This window comes from Caretta caretta, chromosome 15 (assembly GCF_965140235.1).
Source record: "Caretta caretta isolate rCarCar2 chromosome 15, rCarCar1.hap1, whole genome shotgun sequence".
NCBI lineage: Eukaryota > Metazoa > Chordata > Testudines > Cheloniidae > Caretta > Caretta caretta.
This window is the reverse complement of record NC_134220.1, coordinates 27,477,123-27,499,033: the sequence shown is the minus strand read 5'-3', so window position 1 is coordinate 27,499,033 and position 21,911 is coordinate 27,477,123. Positions and strand designations below refer to the sequence as shown.

The 21,911-nt window shown below is 43.5% G+C and overlaps 1 protein-coding gene across 1 annotated transcript in view; it reads left to right on the top strand.

Moving 5' to 3' along the window:
- The first annotated feature begins 256 nt into the window (after positions 1-256).
- PPP1CC (protein phosphatase 1 catalytic subunit gamma) overlaps positions 257-21,911 on the top strand; it is a 36,239-nt gene continuing 14,584 nt past the window's right edge. Inside the window, exon 1 of the mRNA XM_048820942.2 lies at positions 257-485. Within this exon, the coding sequence (XP_048676899.1) occupies positions 431-485 (55 nt within the window). The 5' untranslated portion in view covers positions 257-430. The remainder of the gene's footprint in view (positions 486-21,911) is intronic.

Genomic DNA, 21,911 nt, shown 5'->3' with positions numbered 1-21,911 from the left:
AACAATAATCTTCGCTCTTTTTGGCTTGATCTAGTCGATTAGGGAGCCAGACTCGCACGTCTGGCTGCGAGCGGCTTTCTGAACACACCACCCCTTTGCAATGCTGCGGGCACATGCCGGCTTTAAAGCTCCGGTCGGATCTATGTCCCTGCTCCCGCCCCCTCGCGGCGGAAGGATTTCGCGAGCGCGGGACGCTAGGAAAGCGAACTCTCTCTTCGCGCTCTGCCTATAAAGCGTTCCCGGCCGCCGTGCCGTTGCACTTAGTGTTCGTGCGCCACCAATGCTTCCTGAGAGGGGACGGCGGCCATTTTGTTCGGTGCTGGGTCGCTGCTGAGAGCGGCGGGCGGGAGGCAGGCGAGCGCCGGGCCGGCGGGCAGCAGGGAGAGGCGGGCGACTCGGCCGCGGGAGCCCGCATTGCCGCTGAGAGGCGATGGCGGATATAGACAAGCTCAATATCGACAGCATCATCCAACGGCTGCTGGAGGGTGAGGGAGCGGGGGGTCCTGGCGGCGGAGCGGGGTCTGGGGGTAAGCACGGCGGGCGGGAGAGCGGCGGGGGGTCCCTGAGGGGATGCCCTCGGCCCCGCCGGCTGCAGCCGAGGGAGGGTCCGGTGGGGCTGGAGCCTGGGGGCGGCTCGCGGCAGGGGGGCGGGCGGCCGGGCTCGGCGCGAAGGCAGGGGCCGGCGCGGTGTGTCCGAGGGCAGCCGGGGCGGTGAGGGGGCCCTGCCCCATACGCGCCGCTCGCCCGTGCCGGGCCCCCCCTCCAACAGGGCTGGCCGCAGCGGAGCGGCGCTTTGCCCGTGCCCCCGTGACCTCCCGGCTTCGCCCGCCCTGCCGTCTCGCCCCCTCGGGCCGGCCTCTGCGTGGTCACGCCGGGAGTTTCCTTCCGCGCCGGCCCTGGTGGAAAACCAGTGTCCTGAGCGGCGCTGCGGCGCGCTTCCCCTCCCCCCGCCCCATTCCCAACCGGGGGGCGATTGGGGGGGAGGAGGGAGAGAGAGGTTCAGAAGCTGAATGTCCAGTATCCTGCCCCCCGCACACATGCGCAGTAGATGAATGCTTGGCTGGGCAGTTACCGGGGGGCTGCAGCTTGTCTCTGTCTAAAGCAGTGGTTCTCAACCTCCTGGGGGGCCACGGCCAGGTTTCAGGGGATCCACCAAGCAGGGCCGGCATTAGAGTTTCTCGAGTCCGGGGCAGAAACCCGAAGCCCAGCCGCGTGGGGCTGAACCCCGGAGCCCCGCCATCCAGGGCTGAAGCCAAAGCAACTTAGCTTTGTGGCTTCACCTGTGGCATGGGGCTGTGGGCGGTTGCCCTGCTTGCTACCCACTAACGTATGCCCTGGCTTTTATATGCAGAAAAACCGTTGTTGTGGCACAAGTGGGCCATGGAGTTTTTATAGCCGGGGGGGCTCAGAAGGAAAAAGGTTGAAAATCCTTGGTCTAAAGGACAGAGATTGAGTCTGTTGTAATAGCCTTTTCAGAATAATCTGTGGGATTTTCTGTGTGGTTCTTCAGGTGGGAAAGGTTATCATTTTTAATTAGAACCTTGTAATCTGTTGTTTGTAGGAATACAAACCTCTGACTTTGGGTGTGTAATTATGAGTTTTAGTTTATACAGCCTCATATTTGATTTTTTTAAAGTGGAAGTGGGCTGCTTTTGCACTTGTAAATGCCATTTTATTGAAATGGTTTGTTCTGTCCATCTGTAATGCTTTGGGAGATAGGGAGGTGCACCCAGTGTCTAGTCTTTTCTAAATAAATATGGGGGTTGTGGTGGGTTTCATTTTTTTTATTTGGTCAGCATCTGATTAAAATGGTTTGTTTTTCTTTGGCAAAGGTACAAGGTTGTGAAGTAGCCAGTGGATATTCTCCTTGGAATAGAAAGCAAAATAATTTATTTAAAGAAGAAAACTGGATGTATCCAGCCTGTCTCAAGTCTGTCTATGCACTCATAAGTCTGGATTTACCCTGGAAGAGCTTGGCTGGGTTTTAATTTTTTTCCCATTTGGCACGAAGTAATCTAGGACTTTGTTGAGCCAGATAGTAGATAAATGCCTTTAATCTCTTCCTTTTTGTGAGATTTCTTTGACCTGGATAATGAAAGGCCAGGGCAAAGGGACAATTTTGCTGCTATAGAAACTATTAGAATTTACAAATCCAGTGGATTTGGTTTGTGATTGTGCTGCTTATATATAGAGAGACAGAGCGCTTGTCTCTCTTGTTAGGGGGTGTTGAAGGAAAAAAAATTTTTTTTGCATGTCTTTGACAAGTTTAGGCAGAAGTGTTCATGAAAAATTGCTGCTTTTTGCAGGTGTCAGCTCCTTGTTTCAGTGTGTTTGGTGTTTAATAGAGTTTAAAAGTTGTTTGTATAGTGGCTACTTACTGTTGTTGTTGTTTGCCTTGCTATAGCATAACTATCAATAGTATTTTCCAGGAAAAGAACATAAATATGTCAAAAGTTCTTTAACAAGAAAAAGTAGCTGAAATGTTAAAAGGTAGAACAAGTAGTAAGATGTATTTGATATTTTATATAATGCTTATTTGCTGTCTAAGACTTTTTGGGATTGGGTGGGAATGTGAAGGTTGCTGTCTTGAAATTAGGGTTGTCAAGTGATTAAAAACATTGTGATTAATCGCACTGTTAAACAATAACAGAATACCATTTATTTAAATATTTTTGGATGTTTTCTAAGTTTCCAAATATGTTTATTTCAATTATAACACAGAATACAAAGTGTACAGTGCTCACTTTATATTATTTTTGATTACAAGTATTTTCATTGTAAAAAAACAAAATAAATAGTATTTTTCAGTTCACCTGAAAAAATACAAGTACTGTACTGCAATCTGTCATGAAAGTTGAATTTACAAATGTAGAATTATGTACAAAAAATAACTGCATTCAAAAATGAAACAATGTAAAACTTTAGAGCCTACTAGTCCACTCAGTCCTATTTCTTGTTCAGCCAATCGGTTGCACAGACAAGTTTGTTTATGTTTGCAGGAGATAATGGTGCCTGGTTCCTGTTCAGTGTTACCTGAAAATGAGAACAGGCATTCGCGTGGCACTGTTGCAGTCAGCATTGCAAGATGTATGCATCCGATGAAGTGAGCTGTAGCTCACGAAAGCTTATGCTCAAATAAATTGGTTAGCCTCTAAGGTGCCACAAGTCCTCCTTTTCTTTTTGCGAATACAGACTAACACGGCTGTTACTCTGAAAATTGCAAGATATGAATCTTTAGCACATCTGGCACGTAAATATGTCCCTTCATGTTTCATCCACCATTCCAGAGCACCTGCATCCATGCTGATGACTGGTTCTGCTTGATAACAATCCAAAGCAGTGCAGACTGACGCATGTTCATTTTTGTAATCTGTGTCAGGATGCCACCAGCAGAAGGTTGATTTTCTTTTTTCTTGTTGTTTGGGTTCTGTAGTTTCTGCATCGGAGTGTTGCTCTTTTAAGACTTCTGAAAGCATGCTCCACGCACCTCATCCCTCTCAGGTTTTGGAAGGTTTTCAGATTCTTAAACCTTGGGTCAAGTGCTGTGGCTATCTTTAGAAATCTCACATTGGTATCTTCTTTGTGTTTCGTCAGATCTGCAGTGAAAATGTTCTTAAAATGAACAACACGTGCTAAGTTGTCATCTGAGACTACTATAACGTGAAATATGTAGCAGAGTGCGGGTAAAACAGCCGGAGACATACAATTCTCCTCCAAGGACTTCAGTCACAACTTTAATTGATGCTTTTTTTTTTAATGAGCGTCATCAGCATGGAAGGTTTCAGAGTAGCTGCAGTATTAGTCTGAATCCGCAAAAAGAAAAGGAGTACTTGTGGCACCGTAGAGACTAACAAATTTATTTGAGCATTTAAGCTTTCGTGAGCTACAGCTCACTTCATCAGATGCATGGAAGCATGTCCTCTGGCACGGTGGCTGAAGCATGAAAGGGCATACGAAAGTTTAGCATACCTGGCATGTAAACATCTTGCAATGCCAGCTACAAAAGTCCCATGCAAATGCCTGTTCTCACTTTCTGGTGACATTGTAAATAAGTGGGCAGCATTATCTCCTGTAAATGTAAACAAACTTGTTTGTCTTCGCAATTGGCTGAACAAGAATAGGACTGAGTGGACTTGTAGGCGCTAAAGTTTTGCGTTGTTGTTTTTGAGGGCAGTTATGTAACAAAAAAAAGAGATTGCACTACAGTACTTGTATTTTTCAGTTCACTTCATACTATTTCTTTTCATCATTGTTACAATGTAAATATTTGTAATAAAAAAGTGAGCAGTGTACACTTTATTCTGTGTCGTAATTGATATTAATATATTTTTAAAAACCATCCAAACGTAATACATTTCAATTAATATTCTACTGTTTTGCAGTACGATTAATTGCGATTCATCTTTTGAATTAACCTGCAATTCACCGTGACACTCAGCCAGCCAGTAAAATAGAAGATTTATTGGATGACAGGAACACAGTCCCAAACAGAGCTTGTAGGTACAACCAGGACCCCTCAGTCAATTTCTTCTGGGGGGGCAGGGAGTTCAGACCCCAGTATTGGGGCTCCCTCCGTTTCCACAGCCAGCTCCAAACTGAAACCCCCTCCAGCCGTCTTGCACCCCCTCCCCGTAGTTCCTCCTCCAGCCTTTGTCCAGTTTCCAGGGCAGAAGGTGTCACATGGCCCCAACCCCCATCCTGGGCTCTCATGTTACATGCTCAGGTATCTTCTCTCAGGGAAAGTCTCCCATCCCCAGTGCAGACAGTCCCAGTAAAACTCCCCTGCAACATTCCCAGGTCAATATTCCCCACTCCCTGCTATGTCACAGAGATTAATTGTGATTAAATTTTTTGAATTAATCACGTGAGTTAACTGCGATTAATCAACAGCCCTACTTGAAATACTACATAAATAGGACTTTAAAGAACTAACTAACAAGGTACTCAAGGATATGGCCAAGTCACTGTATTTGTCACTACAAAAATTAGCAATATTAACTAGTGTTGCATTGATTAAATGCCAAAGCTTCAACATGGAAACTTTATATAAAATCAAGAGATTCAAGAGAGGATTTTAAACTGCTTGGGGCAGGTATTGTTTTTCTAGATTTAAATCACCTATGACACTAGTTACAAATATTAACAGCATTCCCACATCAGCTAGTTCTGCCCCTTTATATGTATTTAGTGTATTATATATTTACTCCTATTTTAATATGAGCTGTAGCAGTCAGTGGCTATGTGGAGTAAAAACTTTGTTATAAATCTCAATGATATTGGATTAATGTAGCCTTCTGCATTTAATACCATTTTTTACAAACGAAGGCCAAAGATCCATTCTTGCATTCAAGTAAATAGCTGTGTTTTGAATAGAAGTGTTAAGATGTGATTTGTGTAGCTTAAAAGGGAAATAACATGTAAAACCCACCATACTATTTTAGGTTTCAGAGTAGGACCCATGTTAGTCTGTATCTGCATAAAGAAAAGGAGGACTTGTGGCACCTTAGAGACTAACAAATTTATTTGAGCATAAGCTTTCGTGAGCTACAGCTCACTTCATCGGGCATCCGATGAAGTGAGCTGTAGCTCACGAAAGCTTATGCTCAAATAAATTTGTTAGTCTCTAAGGTGCCACAAGTCCTCCTTTTCTTTATGCATATGTCTGAAACTGTTGCATAACTTCATATAATTATATCTCAATCAAATTCCCCTCAAATGAATAACAGTTCAGACTGAGTTCTCCATTGATTAAAAGTTTGCTCTGATGGACTAGCACATTACCAAAAAAAAAATCTTTTCGTAACTGGACATCTCTCAAACCGAATCTTAAAACTCTTTAGTGAAGGCTTAATCTTTAGAGCTATCTTGTATTTCAATACACCTGTCCTTAGAAACGACATACTCCTGCATTTGTAGGTAATAGTCATTCTAAATGTTTTGCTAATAAAATTTTAAGCATCTAGACAGATAATTTGGAGCTAACAAAACCTAATATCAGTGGAAATTTCCTTGTGAAACACTTCAAATCAATGAGAAGGTGTTGGGATTTAAACATTGCTTCCGTATTTATAACATACTTTTTAGTCTTGTACTCTCTTTGCCAGAGACTCAAAGTGAAACTAACCAGAAAATCTATTTTCATTGTCCAATCAGAATGAAGTGATTAAATGGTGAAGAGTAAATTACTTTGTTTTAATAATAGAATGTTAATGTAATTGAACTTTCATGAAAAGGATAAGTTATGTTAAAAATTTAGAGTGTAGAAATTGAATGTAGTGATTGTGCAGTTACCTATAACTTTTAACGTCAAAATATAAAGGAAAGAACTACAGTTGACAAAACATGGATTCATGTGTAAAAGAGAAATATAATTTGTCCAACTCTTAATACCCATTTGAAATGTCCCATTAATATGATACCTAGGAAAGATTCAGTGTGAAATGAGTTAAATTAATAAACTTAAATCTAAACAGATTATGGTTAATTTCAGTGCAAATTATTTGTAGTTCTTGGGCTGAAATTTTTAAAGACAGTTTAAAAAAAAAGTTGCTTATACTTTATTTTTGTTTTTTAAAAAGGGGTAATAATCTAACCCCATGTTCATGGACCCATAGAAATGTGGGGCTGGAAGGGAGGGACCTCAGTCATCAAGTCCAGCCCTCTGTGCTGAGGCAGCACCAAGTAAACCTGAAAGATTTATGTCTAACCTGTTCTTACAAACCTCCAGTGATGGGGATTCCACAACCTTCCTTGGAATGCTATTGTAGAGTTTGACTATGCTTGCTTAGAAAAATTTTCCTAATATCTAACCTACATCTCCCTTGCTGCAGATTAAGGCCTTGTTTTACCTTTGGTGAACTTGCAGAACAATTGATCAGTCTTCTTTTTGTAACAGCCCTTAACATATTTGAAGACACTTATCGGGTCCATTCCCATCCCCCTTCTTTTCTCAAGAGTAAACATACCCCAGTTTTTTAACCTTCCTCATAGTGCAGGTTTTCTAAATCTTTTGTCATTTTTGTTGCTCTCTTCTGGAGTCACTTGAGGTCGTCCACATCTTTCTGGGGGTCCCAGAATTGGACACAATACTCCCGCTGAGGCTTCTCCAGTGTTGAACAGATTGGGACAAATGCCACCTGTGTTTTACATACAACATTTCTATAGGTTTCAGAGTAACAGCTGAGTTAGTCTGTATTCGCAAAAAGAGAAGGAGTACTTGTGGCACCTTAGAGACTAACCAATTTATTTGAAAAAAGATAAATAAAAAGATCTTCTACACTTTCCACAGTATGCATCCGATGAAGTGAGCTGTAGCTCACGAAAGCTTATGCTCAAATAAATTGGTTAGTCTCTAAGGTGCCACAAATACTCCTTTTCTTTTTGCAAACACTTCTATAGATACACTTTGGAATATTAACCTTTTTTGCCTCTGCATGACACTGACTCATTCAATTTATGATCCAATATAACCCCCAGATCCTTTTCAGCAGTACTACTACTTAACCAGTTATTCCCCCTTTTGTAGTTTGTTTTTTCCTTCCTTGTGCAAGTGGTTCACTTGTCCGTCTTAAATTTCTTCTTACTGATTTCAGACCAATTCTCCAGATCATCAAGATCTTTTTGAATTCTAATCCTGTCCTCCAAAGCGCATGCAAACCCTCTCAGCTTGATGTCATCCACAGATTTTAGAAGCATACTTTCTATTATCTAAGCCATTAATGAAAATATTGAATAGTGCTGGACCCAGAACTGAACCCTGTGGTGCCCTACTAGATTCGCTGCTCTACAGTTCGTGAACAAACCATTGATAACTATGCTGAGTACAATGTTTCAATAAATTGTACACCCACAGTTGAGTAGTTTCATGGAGACCACATTTCAAAGTAGCTGACACTTTAAAAAATGAATCTGTATGATTGGATTTTAAAGACTTGCAGACATACTTTAAACTTTCCTCATTGTTATGTAAATATTTGACCCTTCCTTTATTCCTCAAACTCTTATAATACAAAGCCATTCGACTGGTCGCAACCTTAAAGAACAATTCAATGAAAATATAATACTTAGTGATTACTCTGCCTGTAATTGACGCTCCCTTTCTCTTCCCTTGTTCTGAGGGCACTGAGAGTTTATATACTTTTTCTGCTTATTCCCATTTGCAGAATATTCCAGTAATTTTCACAGCATACATTGATAGAAGAACGAGACTTGAAGTGGGGAGTAAGTAACAGGAACACTGTGCAGAAGAATGAAGTTTCTTAAAATTCCCCATAGTAATAGAATGAGATGTACAAAAATGTGTGTAGCAATACCTGAGCATATATCAGCTGTATAAGAATAAGAAAGGAGATGTAGTCAGCAGCAGTCAGCTTGTGGAATGGCCACTTCAAGATTGCATTTGCCTGTTGGTAAAATTAAAAGCGTTAGTTACAAGAACAGTATGCTAGGAAAGATGCCTCTGAGAGAATGACCCCTACACTAGGAAGAGTCAGTAGTGATCAGATAGCCATGAAAAGGGGTTCTAGGAAATGGCTAAACTCCCATTCTTGGGGCCAGAGATTTTTAATCAAGATATTCCAGGGTTTTCAAAGCTGGAGCATGGCTTTGAAATACCAGTCTTTGTGCACTTCTGATATTTTGTTTTTATAACTTGAGCCTTCTAACTGCTTCCAGCATTTAGTGCATCACACTACCCTTATTATATACAGTATAAAAGTAGGTACTGATCAAAAATGGAACTTGGTAGTTTGTATTGACGCTTTCTAAATCAAATGCAACAATTTTTTGATTCAAAACGTACTTGTTTTATTTTAAAAAGCCAAACACCTTAACGATTAAATGAAACATTGCTTTTTTTGAACAAAACATTTAATTTGACCTGGAACAAATCTTTTTACTCTTTCATTTGCTGAGAAACCCAAACATTGCTTTGGGTTGACTTAAAATGAGTTTTTAAATTTTATGGAATGGTCAGCAAACTGAGAAATTGGTTATTCATGCAGCTGGACTCCACAATAATATAATGTCTTGAAAATGAGATTGAAACTTGCTCAACTTACTGAGGTGGCAAAAGAAAAGAAAACAATCACAGAAAGAAGGATTAACTGACATGTTAAAATAGCTGACCAAGATCTTAAATGGGTATCTAAGGGTAGGCTCCTAAAACCTATCATAAACCATCTGTTTCTGAAAATCTTGAGAGCGCAAGAGCGTGAGTGCTGAGATCCTGGCTAATACATGAAAGTCTTCAGAAAGACTCCAAATCAGATATGCACACTTTCTACACCCAGATTTCTGTTCCTTGTAATAATACCTCTTACATGTTTGTTTGGGGAGACATCCATTGATCTCTGTAAATAGGGAAAGAGGATTTCCTGGGCCTTAGAAAGGGAGGCCTTGGGTGGGAGGGTTGCCTAGGCAGTGTTTATAAAGTTTTTTGCCTTTTTCCTAAAGCAAATAATTTGATTAAAAAAAAAAAAATTCCTCCCCACCCCACACCCCCGGCCTATTAACACTGCATCCACTCATTCCTACCTAACCAAAAGTTTAAGGAAGCATTTTCTAGCGGTTAGTGCATTGGGCTGGGACTTAGAGCCAGGAATTGAACCCAGCCTCCTATTACATACTTCCTGTGTGACCTTGGGCAAGTCATTTACCCTCTCTGTGCCTTGTTCCCACCCTTCTGCTTGAATGTATAATACTGCTGTCCCATGTTTTGTCTGTTTAGAAGGTGTTCAGGGCATGCACTGTTTCTTACTATGTTTGTACAGTACTTAGCACAATAGGGCCCTGATGCTGATTGGAGCCTCCAGGTGCAACTGTAATATATATAATAACTTACTAATCAATGTTTTAACCTTACAAAGCACTCTGAGGTATGCTTTGGGAAGAAAACTTTTTGTGGGAAAGGAAAAGTATTACATGGAATTCTTATTTCCTAACTCTTCCTTAGGTAAAAAGGCTTTCATTTTCTAGAAGTAAATGCAAATATTTTTCATAGTTTTTCAAAAAATTGAGCTATATGTTCTAAATACTCTTGCATCTAACATTTCAATAATTTCCTTGTTTTTGTGAAGATCCTTATAGGGTTCATGCAGTTGTGGAAATGCAGTCTTCCTCAAAACAAGCCACCAAGTTCAATCATTGTTGTCTTTCACAAATACAGCCACTCCACCATGTTCTTGTAAGGAGAACCACTGCCCATGTGCTCCCATAGCTGGTCATAATGCCAGAGATGTGAGTTGAGGTGGTAGTGGTGATCACTGAAACTGCAACAGTGTTTGTGTGGAGGTGTCTCCATGTTTGCTCCATGGTCAGCCTCTTTTCACAAAGGAGCTAGTGTGGTGAAGTTGTTGAAAATGGGCTTGGAGACATGTTCTTGTAGCATTTAGGAGCGCACAAATGTTGACTTCTGTCTGAACAGCTACGTGCTGAATATGAACTCGTCTGTCTTTTTAAAAGTTCACTGCACTCAGATCTGGCAGCTTGTTCTGAGACTTCTCTGGCTTTCTTTTAAATCCCATGCTGCTGACAGAATTATAGGAGCATTTTATTAAACAAGCTATTTAAGTAACCCTATTTCAAAGCTCATTGGGCAAGCCTGGTGCATGTGGGACGCATGGTGTCCCTAATTAACAAGGAGTGCTCACTAGTTTGGAATGGGTCATACCCTTTAGTATGGATATCCTTCTGCAGAGATACAGCAATGACTTATAGAATTAGATACTTAGAATCTAGGTCTTCCAACATTTATTTCTACCACTGTCACTGATGTGAGCAAGTCATAGAATATCAGGGTTGGAAGGTACCTCAGGAGGTCATCTAGTCCAACCCCCTGCTCGAAGCAGGACCAATCCCCAACTAAATCATCCCAGCCAGGGCTTTGTCAAGCCTGACCTTAAAAACCTCAAAGGAAGGAGATTCCACCACTTCCCTAAGTAACCCATTCCAGTGCTTCACCACCCTCCTAGTGAAATTTTTTTCCCTAATATCCAACCTAAACCTCCCCCACTGCAACTTGAGACCATTACTCCTTGTTCTGTCATCTACTACCACTGAAAACAGTCTAGATCCATACTCTTTGGAACCCCCTTTCAGGTAGTTGAAAGCAGTTATCAAATCCGCCCTCATTCTTCTCTTCCGCAGACTAAACAATCCCAGTTCCCCCAGGCTCCCCTCATAACCTCTACCTCAGTGAATGCACATTACTACTTAAACAGTCTGAGTAAATATTACACAAAATGCTATTTTGTTCTTCAGTCATATGTGAAGTACACACTTTCAATTTGGTGGTGCTACTGTGAGTTTTAGTCTTATCAAAGTTAATAGCCTTAGAATTTTCTCTCCTTGGGGTATGTATACACTGCAGTGTAAGCCCAGGGTTCAAACTCAGACTCAAACCTAACCCCCTTTTTGTCTGCACACAAATTGCTCAGATATAGGGTCTCAGGACCCCATGGGGGAGGAGGGTCCGGGCCTGAGTCAGGCCAGAACCCAGAGTTCAAACCTTACTGTTCTGCAGTGGAGATGCCCCTCCCCTACCCCCTCCCCTTGGATTCATGCTCTAGGAGTCTGCCAAAAGTATTCCACAGGCCGACGCTTTGTCCTCTGGACAGTCAAGTTTGTTGGGCAGTCAAGTTTTCCCACATTGCACCATGAACAGAGGGCTAGAGCATCCACGTTTTTTTGGGATAACATTAGGAGGTCTGGGATATGGATGGTTGGACTTAGACCTGCATAATATGGTGTAGATGCTGGAGCCTCAGGCTGGGATCCACATTTCAGCGATTCCTAACATGGGGTTAAAAATGAGCTTAGATGCTCATGCCCTAGGTTAACAAACCCAGGGTCTGCTAACTCAAGTTCTGCTAATCCTGGGCTTATGTTGCAGTATAGCTATACCCTTAGGTTGCCTACGCTGCATTAGAAACCCACAGCTGGCCTGTGCCAGCTGACTTGGGCTCTAGGACCCTGTGAGGTGGGAGGGTCCCAAAATTTGGGTTGCACCCCAATCCAAAACACCTGCGTGACAGTTAAATAGCTAGTTAGCCCAAGCTCTGTGAGCCTGAGTCAGCCGGTGTCTAATTGCTGTGTATGCATACCCATAGAGGCTCGAGCATCTAGGAGTATCTTTTCAGTTCCAGTTCTGAATCTGAAATGGCCACCTCAACATAGCTGCTGCTCAGTCAGCTAATAGTTGAATTTTAACCATTCGCAAGTTATTTATCCCTTTTTTGCCCTTGATACAAAATTAAGTGTAAAATTGTCATAGGAATGATCTGCAAATGCCTTTAGTTTGGCCTTACTTGTTTACTATTGGATACCATGTTAAAACTCAGGAAAGATTGTTTAATCTAGTATTGAACTGTACTGTTGCTGTTAGACCAAGTCATCTTGGGCCATGTCTACATGAAGTGCTTTGCCATTATAGCTGTGCCAGTATATTGTACTGGCAACGTGCTACTAGTGTGGACACCTCTTATGCTAGCAAAACTTGCTTTTGGCAGGAGATGTAACTTCTCCACTGGAGGAGAGAGCAACTCTGCCATAAGAGCAAAATAAGGTATATTGGCAGAAGCACAGTTTTGCTGGTGTAAGAAAGATGATCCCTGATCAACATAGCTGTGCTGGTAAAAGCCCTGGTGAACTGTGCTTTTGTTTATGTAACTGCATTACAGAAGGGGCTATTGCTGGCACAGCTGTGTCATATCCCTACATCTCATATCCCTGACTGACATAACTGTTCTGGCAGATGTTTGTAGTGTAGATATGATCTTACACAAGCTTTGGTAAAGAAAACATGAGTCCCGCATTTTTTTTAGCTGTCGGCTCTGTAAGTGTTACTTTTAACCTAATCTAAGGACAAGAAGAAATTTGGTTTCATGTTTGAAAGAATATTTTGAGTAGTAATGTATGTATAAAGGACTCGGTCCATGAGTCCCTTCCAATTCTCCCTCTACACCTTATTCCTGAGCGACATAATCTATTCTTGCAGCTTTTATCATCATAGGGCCATCTTCATTAGAGAATTGTACTGCTTCTTATTGAAGTAGTGGGATAGCAATGACAAAATGTGCTCACACTGACCTTTCTGTTTAGGGTGCAGTTCTGTCCTTTGTGCGCACAGCCCTCTAATCAAGCATTGCTGACTACTGTCCAGGGTTTTAGAGTGAGATTTTTTTTTCCCCTTCAACTTCTGGGAATTTGAGTGGTTGGAACCTGTCAGTCTTTCTTTTATGACAGCTTGAGGCTTCTGTGATGAATCTTCATGTCTTCAGAGGTCAATCGTGTAGTAGCAGGTTATTATGAAGGGAAAAAACAGTCCCAAAGGCACCATTGGTTCTGTTTGTCTCCCCACAGCTATCTTCACACATTGCAATTTAGAGTCATGGAAAGCGCCAATAGACTAGTGCTTCTGGCTAGCTCTTTTAGACTTGTGACTTCAACCTCTGATTTGTCTGATTTGACTTCAAGATGGCCCTGGGTTGCGTCAGCAGCAGATCTATGTAGAGGTGATGGTGGCTTCCAATTCAGGCAGCCTTAGAAAAGTACATGCATTAGAATGTTGACATCTGGTGAAGTGGGAATTTTCTGTAATACTTTCATAAATTATGTGCCTGGCAGTAACTTACTTGACTAGGGGTTGCTACTCAGGGGGTATAAAAGGGTTAAAAAGCTACTTTTGGGACAGATCAGGAGACATGAGGGGTTCTTACATAACTGTCTATGGTGGAACGAATGTGTCATTAGAGGACTGGCTGACACCGACCCATATCCATGGAGGATCTGGGAAGACAATGGGAGCACCAAGAACTGATCAGTTAACATCTAACAGTGAAACTCCTGCAGGCAGTGGAGTTTGTGAACTCAACCTGGCTCTGCAGGAACACAAAGGACTAAGAGGTGATAGGACTGTGTGGCTTTTGGAAGAGACTTGGAATCTCTCACCTGGGACGACAGAGAGATGGAAAAAAATGGATTCCATGTCTCCTTGGCTGTATGGAATGCTACCTTAGCCAGGATGGACTGTCTTAACCTTGATTCTCTATGCTAATGTAAAGACTTCCTGATGCTGTGTTTCAGTTGACTAATAAATCCTCCTGCCTTTTGAAAAGACTGCCTGGTGTCACTTGTTGAGATGCTTTGGTTCCTGAAGAGTGTAAAAGTCTCTGATCAGGAGTCTGGCACAGTTGGACTTGCTGAGCAGAGCTCACATATGATACAGTGCTGGGGTCCAGAGGCTCAGTCTCAAGTGTGGAGACTGAGTCACCTACCTGTAAGGAAGAGCGAGATCCCTTGGGGGCGTGGCACACTGAAAGGATTCCTCCAAGGGACTATTCAAAAGCTGGGGTGTAGCACAGGACCCAGAGGATTATCATCTTTCCCTTATATCTTTCATTCTGGCCACAGAGTTTCTCCATAATTTCTCATATCTCCCACAATGGAGAAGATTGTCTTGCTAAGAGAAACAACTAAACCAAGAGGCCTTAATCCAAGTTTCTTCTTTATAAAATAATCTCTGTCTAAAAGAGGAAAGAATCTGTCAATGTATTTTATTGACATTGGAGAATAAGACAGCATCATAAATATATCCATAAAGATCAGGTGCAATTAGTACTTGTGATGAACTATTTTATTCTGTTCTCAACTGAATCCTCCTTAGCCTGAGCCACTATCAATCCCAGAATACTTCAGTTCTTGTATGTAGAGATAGTGCTTTCAGTGCCTCTAGAAAAATATTAATTAATATGTACAAAACTATCAAGCACACCTAAAAGAAAAAAAAAAAGTGATTACATGGCCAAACTGCCAGGTGGTATCTTCCTGCATGATCTCAGCCCAAGCTGCCTTATGTTGCTTCAAGTTCAAAGAAAAATCAGAAGTTTACATCATTATGGTAACATAATTTGTGACTTTTAGTGTGACTGATCTATTTGGAGAATCCCTCAGAGCAGCCTCTTAAGGATTCATTCAGGCTGAATATGCTGCTTTCTCTGGCCAGTTCTTATTGTGGATGAGAGAATCCTTGTTCCAAAAATATAGACAACTTCTCACACCACAGGCAGTCCTGCTGACCATCTTATATTTCTGAAGCCAGGAGGTACCTTTCCAACACACCAGGACAGAGGTATCATATCTCCATCAGCAATTCAAGCAGATTATGCATATCAGCTAGTTTAGGAGTCATTAAGACTACAGAAAACTAAAATTTCCGTTCTCTGGCCTGGTTACACCTTTGAATCAAAGCATTTCAAAAGTCATGCAAAAAAAAAAAAAAAAAAGTACTGAATTTCAAGAGATTTCCCCACTTCTCTCTTTCCTTCTATCATTCTGTGGCAATGAGTTTAATGTGCCCTGGAAACAGAGCCATCAGTTTATATTGTCAAGACTGTCAGCATCCAAAGGACTAGAAATTGCTTATTCTTACATGAAAACAAGATTCTGGCATGGACATCTACAGGACAATCCCAGAAAGTTTAATACTGATTTCTGTTTCAGATTATCACTTCTAGCAAAAATAGACTCGTGCCATCTTTGGTTGGTCTAGTTTCAAATATAACGGAATGCCTGTGGACTGCATAATTTTGCTCATTCTAAGCCTATTTAATCTCCTTGCTTTTTTAAAATGTGGGATTCAGGGTTTCAGTGTCGTGGTACCTAATACGACTGACTAATGCAAGATTAAATCTGTTTCCTCTCCACAGAAATTACAGATAAACCCATACACTTGTTAATCTTTAAAGCAAAGGTTAACTTTAATATTTAAATGTTAATTTTTCTCTAGTGTCTCTTATAATGCAATTAACTTTGATCACTTTTTCTATAGATTTGTTAGTTGCTGCTGGATATTTGGCATTTTGGACAACTTGCTCAGCTCAGAAAGTGTTTAGAAAATTGCTATATGGCTGAGTAGCTTCATGCACAATAAACTATTATGAAATAAAGATTTAACTTATATTTCTATGCTTCATTACTTGCTTTGAACATTTTAATGGAACACTTGAAATTTAGTGGCAATTCCAGTAATGCCATGTAATGTCAATGCATGATGATATTACAGATATGCAGTGTTATAGCCATATTGGTCCCAGGATATTAGAGACACTGTGGGTGAGGTCAGATCTTTTATTGGATCAACTTTGTTGGTGAGAGAGGAATGCTTTCAAGCTTACCTAGAGCTACACCTGCGGGAATTCTGTGCCTAAAAATGATGCGCACAATATTTTAAAATTCTGTGTATTTTTTTGTCAAAATAACACTACATAATCACACCAGTTTCAATTATTTTTGGTAATTTATTTCAAAATACCTGTCAGCAAGTATTCCTGTAACAATACAGACAACAAAAAAGATTCAGAAAATGTTTTTTGACAAATAGATTCCTTACTAGGCATACAGAACTCTGAGTAATAATTTATTTAAACTATAATACAGAACCGTTTTCCACACACCCCTCAGAAGCAGTATAAAGGCTTGGACAGGTCGCTGGCAATACCAGGGGGTCCCTGGTATACGTTTCCCCCTCACCTGTCGTTTCGCGTATCCATCGCTCATCAATAGGGGAACGTGTTCGGATTCAGTCAGTCCTGATCCGCATATCTGTCGCTTCACCTTTTGCATGGCTTTTCTTTGGGTGCTTCCCGCAGCGTTCAGGTGATGTTGGGAAAGGAAGGGGGAAGAGCGAGTACGGGGTGTGCTTGGAGGAGGAGGCGGGGCAGGCCATTCTTTCTTATGGAGAAAAATTCTCTGGTATCCTTTTTGGCGTCAGTCACCCTTTTCAGGAATGCAACCCTGACGTACACCGGGGACCCCTGTAAAGAGAAATTCACGGAAGCCTATGACCTGTCCCTGACTTTTACTAAAAATATCCATGATAAAACGGGAAGGGGCAGGGTAGCTGGGAGCTCTGGGGCCCCCACCACCTGTGGGGACTCAGCGCTTCAGGCTCCCCCTGCCCTGTGGCGGCAGCAGGGGAGCTGCCAGGGTATCTCACAGCTCCCCGCCACTGTGGGAGGCCCTGGGACCCTGTAGCTCTCAGCCACTGGGGCTGAAGTCACGGAGGAAGTCATGGATTCTGTGACTTGCTTGACCTCTGTGACAAAATTGAAGCCTTAATTATGGGCTGTAGTTCCATGCCTCATGAGTTTGTGTCAAGTGGTAGGTGACAGCTAGGGGTGTGCTGTCCAAGTGGGTTTTATTTCTGTAGTGAAGCAGGTTCTCTTGGGATATTTGGGTGGCCCGTTCCATGATGTGATCTACTTCTCTTGTGGAGTGTCCTTGTTTTGAAGTAAGGTAGGTGGGGTGTGTGTGTGTGTGTGTGTTACGGTTTTTATCCCAGACTTACTCCTCCAGTCATACTCTGTTATCTGAGTGTCTGGCTATAGACTTCTTAAGACTTAGTGTTTAGGTAGTTACTGGATCTCTGAAGGTATATGTGGTGATCCTTGGCAGTCCAAAATATAATAGATTAAAAACACGTTTCCCCGACCTGAAGAAGAGTTCTGTATAAACTCAAAAGCTTGTCTCAGACAGAAGTTGGTCCAATGAAAGATATTACCTCATCCGCCCTATGTGTCTAATATCGGGGACTGACAGAGCTACAACATCGCTGCATACAATATTACAGATAGTGAAGCATGTATTCCTTGAGTGGTGGTGATGTTACACCTTTGACCTGCAATTAATTTGCATACAGTTAACACACTTTGTAATTTGAACTGAAGTTCAATTTCAAAACTTCAAAAAACTAGATTTGTGAGTCTGCAGCCTTGTCTACGCTAGGAAAAAATAGTACCTGTGACATCAACTGACACTACTAATCCACAAGTGTAGGCAAGCCTCATATGCTGGAACTGTGTCTATGCTATTGGCTAGGCCCTGGTCTACACTAGGACTTTAGGTCGAATTTAGCAGCGTTAAATCGATTTAAACCTGCACCCGTCCACACAATGAAGCCCTTTATTTCGACTTAAAGGGCTCTTAAAATCGATTTCCTTACTCCACCCCTGACAAGTGGATTAGCGCTTAAATCGATGTTGCCGGCTCGAATTTGGGGTACTGTGGACACAATTCGATGGTATTGGCCTCCGGGAGCTATCCCAGAGTGCTCCATTCTGACCGCTCTGGACAGCGCTCTCAACTCAGATGCACTGGCCAGGTAGACAGGAAAAGAACCGCGAACTTTTGAATCTCATTTCCTGTTTGGCCAGCGTGGCAAGCTGCAGGTGACCATGCAGAGCTCATCAGCAGAGGTGACCATGATGGAGTCCCAGAATCGCAAAAGAGCTCCAGCATGGACTGAACGGGAGGTACGGGATCTGATCGCTGTTTGGGGAGAGGAATCCGTGCTATCAGAACTCCGTTCCAGTTTTCGAAATGCCAAAACCTTTCTGAAAATCTCCCAGGGCATGAAGGACAGAGGCCATAACAGGGACCCGAAGCAGTGCCGCGTGAAACTGAAGGAGCTGAGGCAAGCCTACCAGAAAACCAGAGAGGCGAACAGCCGCTCTGGGTCAGAGCCCCAAACATGCCGCTTCTATGATGAGCTGCATGCCATTTTAGGGGGTTCAGCCACCACTACCCCAGCCGTGTTGTTTGACTCCTTCAATGGAGATGGAGGCAATACAGAAGTAGGTTTTGGGGACGAAGAAGATGATGAGGAGGAGGTTGTAGATAGCTCACAGCAAGCAAGCGGAGAAACCGGTTTTCCCGACAGCCAGGAACTGTTTCTCACCCTAGACCTGGAGCCAGTACCCCCCGAACCCACCCAAGGCTGCCTCCTGGACTCAGCAGGCGGAGAAGGGACCTCTGGTGAGTGTACCTTTTAAAATGCTATACATGGTTTAAAAGCAAGCATGTGAAAGGATTACTTTGCCCTGGCATTTGCGGTTCTGCCTTTGCAAAAGGTTTCTGGGGAGGGCAGCCTTATTTCGTCCTTCATGGTAGGACACTTTACCACTCCAGGCCAGCAACACGTACTGGGGAATCACTGTAGAACAAAGCATTGCAGTGTATGTTTGCTGGCATTCAACCAAAATCACGCGGTGGGAGGAGGCAAAATGCGACCTTGTAACGAAAGCACATGTGCTATGTATGTAATGTTAACAGCAAGGTTTACCCTGAAAGAGTGTAGCCACTGTTTTATAAAATGTGTCTTTTTAAATACCGCTGTCCCTTTTTTTTTCTCCACCAGCTGCATGTGTTTCAATGATCACAGGATCTTCTCCTTCCCAGAGGCTAGTGAAGCTTAGAAAGAAAAAAAAACGCACTCGCGATGAAATGTTCTCCGAGCTCATGCTGTCCTCCCACACTGACAGAGCACAGACGAATGCGTGGAGGCAAATAATGTCAGAGTGCAGGAAAGCACAAAATGACCGGGAGGAGAGGTGGAGGGCTGAAGAGAGTAAGTGGCGGGCTGAAGAGAGTAAGTGGCGGGCTGAAGACAGGGCTGAAGCTCAAAGGTGGCGGCAGCGTGATGAGAGGAGGCAGGATTCAATGCTGAGGCTGCTGCAGGACCAAACCAGTATGCTCCAGTGTATGGTTGAGCTGCAGCAAAGGCAGCTGGAGCACAGACTGCCACTGCAGCCCCTCTGTAACCAACCGCCCTCCTCCCCAAGTTCCATAGCCTCCACACCCAGACGCCCAAGAACGCGGTGGGGAGGCCTCCGGCCAACCAGCCACTCCCCCACAGAGGATTGCCCAAAAAAAAGAAGGCTGTCATTCAATAAATTTTAAAGTTGTAAACTTTTAAAGTGCTGTGCTTAAAGTGCTGTGTGGCATTTTCCTTCCCTCCTCCACCACCCCTCCTGGGATACCTTGGTAGTCATCCCCCTATTTGTGTGATGAATGAATAACGAATGCATGACTGTGAAGCAGCAATGACTTTATTGGCTCTGCAAGCAATGATTAAAGGGAGGAGGGGAGGGTGGTTAGCTTACAGGGAAGTAGAGTGAACCAAGGGGTGGGGGGGTTCATCAAGGAGAAACAAACAGAACTTTCACACCGTAGCCTGGCCAGTCATGAAACTGTTTTTCAAAGCTTCTCTGATGCGTACCGCGCCCTCCTGTGCTCTTCTAACCGCCCTGGTGTCTGGCTGCGCGTAACCAGCAGCCAGGCGATTTGCCTCAACCTCCCACCCCGCCATAAACGTCTCCCCCTTACTCTCACAGATATTGTGGAGCACACAGCAAGCAGTAATAACAGTGGGAATATTGGTTTTGCTGAGGTCTAAGCGAGTCAGTAAAGTGCGCCAGCGCGCCTTTAAACGTCCAAATGCACATTCTACCACCATTCTGCACTTGCTCAGCCTGTAGTTGAACAGCTCCTGACCACTGTCCAGGCTGCCTGTGTACGGCTTCATGAGCCATGGCATTAAGGGGTAGGCTGGGTCCCCAAGGATACATATAGGCATTTCAACATCCCCAACAGTTATTTTCTGGTCTGGGAATAAAGTCCCTTCCTGCAGCTTTTGAAACAGACCAGAGTTCCTGAAGATGCGAGCATCATGCACCTTTCCCGGCCATCCCACGTTGATGTTGGTGAAACGTCCCTTGTGATCCACCAGAGCTTGCAGCACTATCGAAAAGTACCCCTTGCGGTTTATGTACTCGGCGGCTTGGTGCTCCAGTGCCAAGATAGGGATATGGGTTCCATCTATAGCCCCACCACAGTTAGGGAATCCCATTGCAGCAAAGCCATCCACTATGACCTGCACATTTCCCAGGGTCACTACCCTTGATATCAGCAGATCTTTGATTGCGTGGGCTACTTGCATCACAGCAGCCCCCACAGTAGATTTGCCCACTCCAAATTGATTCCCAACTGACCGGTAGCTGTCTGGCGTTGCAAGCTTCCACAGGGCTATCGCCACTCGCTTCTCAACTGTGAGGGCTGCTCTCATCTTGGTATTCATGCGCTTCAGGACAGGGGAAAGCAAGTCACAAAGTTCCATGAAAGTGCCCTTACGCATGCGAAAGTTTCGTAGCCACTGGGAATCGTCCCAGACCTGCAACACTATGCGGTCCCACCAGTCTGTGCTTGTTTCCCGAGCCCAGAATCGGCGTTCCACAGCATGAACCTGCCCCATTAGCACCATGATGCATGCATTGTCAGGGCCCATGCTTTCAGAGAAATCTGTGTCCATGTCCTGATCACTCACGGGACCGCGCTGACGTCGCCTCCTCGCCCGGTATCGCGTTGCCATGTTCTGGTGCTGCATATACTGCTGAATAATGCGTGTGGTGGTTAATGTGCTCCTAATTGCCAAAGTGAGCTGAGCGGGCTCCATGCTTGCCGTGGTATGGCGTCCGCACAGAAAAAAGGCGCGGAACGATTGTCTGCCGTTGCTCTGACGGAGGGAGGGGCGACTGACGACACGGCTTACAGGGTTGGCTTCAGGGAGCTAAAATCAACAAAGGGGGTGCCTGTACATCAAGGAGTATTTCAGGCAGGACTGCACGGAGGGTTCCAATAAGAAATGGTGCACCTAAGTTATCGTTGTTATTGGAACAAGGAGGTTAGCCTGGCCTCTGATTGATACATGGCTAGATTTACCTCGCTGCACCTTCTCTGTGAGTGACTGCAGTGTGACCTAGAGGAATGAGTCCCCTAGACAGGGGAGGAGGCAAATGAGTACAAAACAAATCTGGTCTATTTCTTGTTTTGACCCACTCCATCTATCTTTTACATCTTTGGCTGGCAGCAGACGGTGCAGAAGGACTGCATGCCATCCACATCTCATGGCTGCTCGGCAGAAGATGGTACAGTACGCCTGCTAGCCATCCCCATCTCTTGCCTGCCTGGCAGAAGATGGTGCAATACGACTGCTAGCAATCCTCATCTCTTGCCTGCCTGGCAGAAGATGGTACAGTACGACTGCTAGCAGTCCGTATCGCCTGCCTGCTCACCATAAG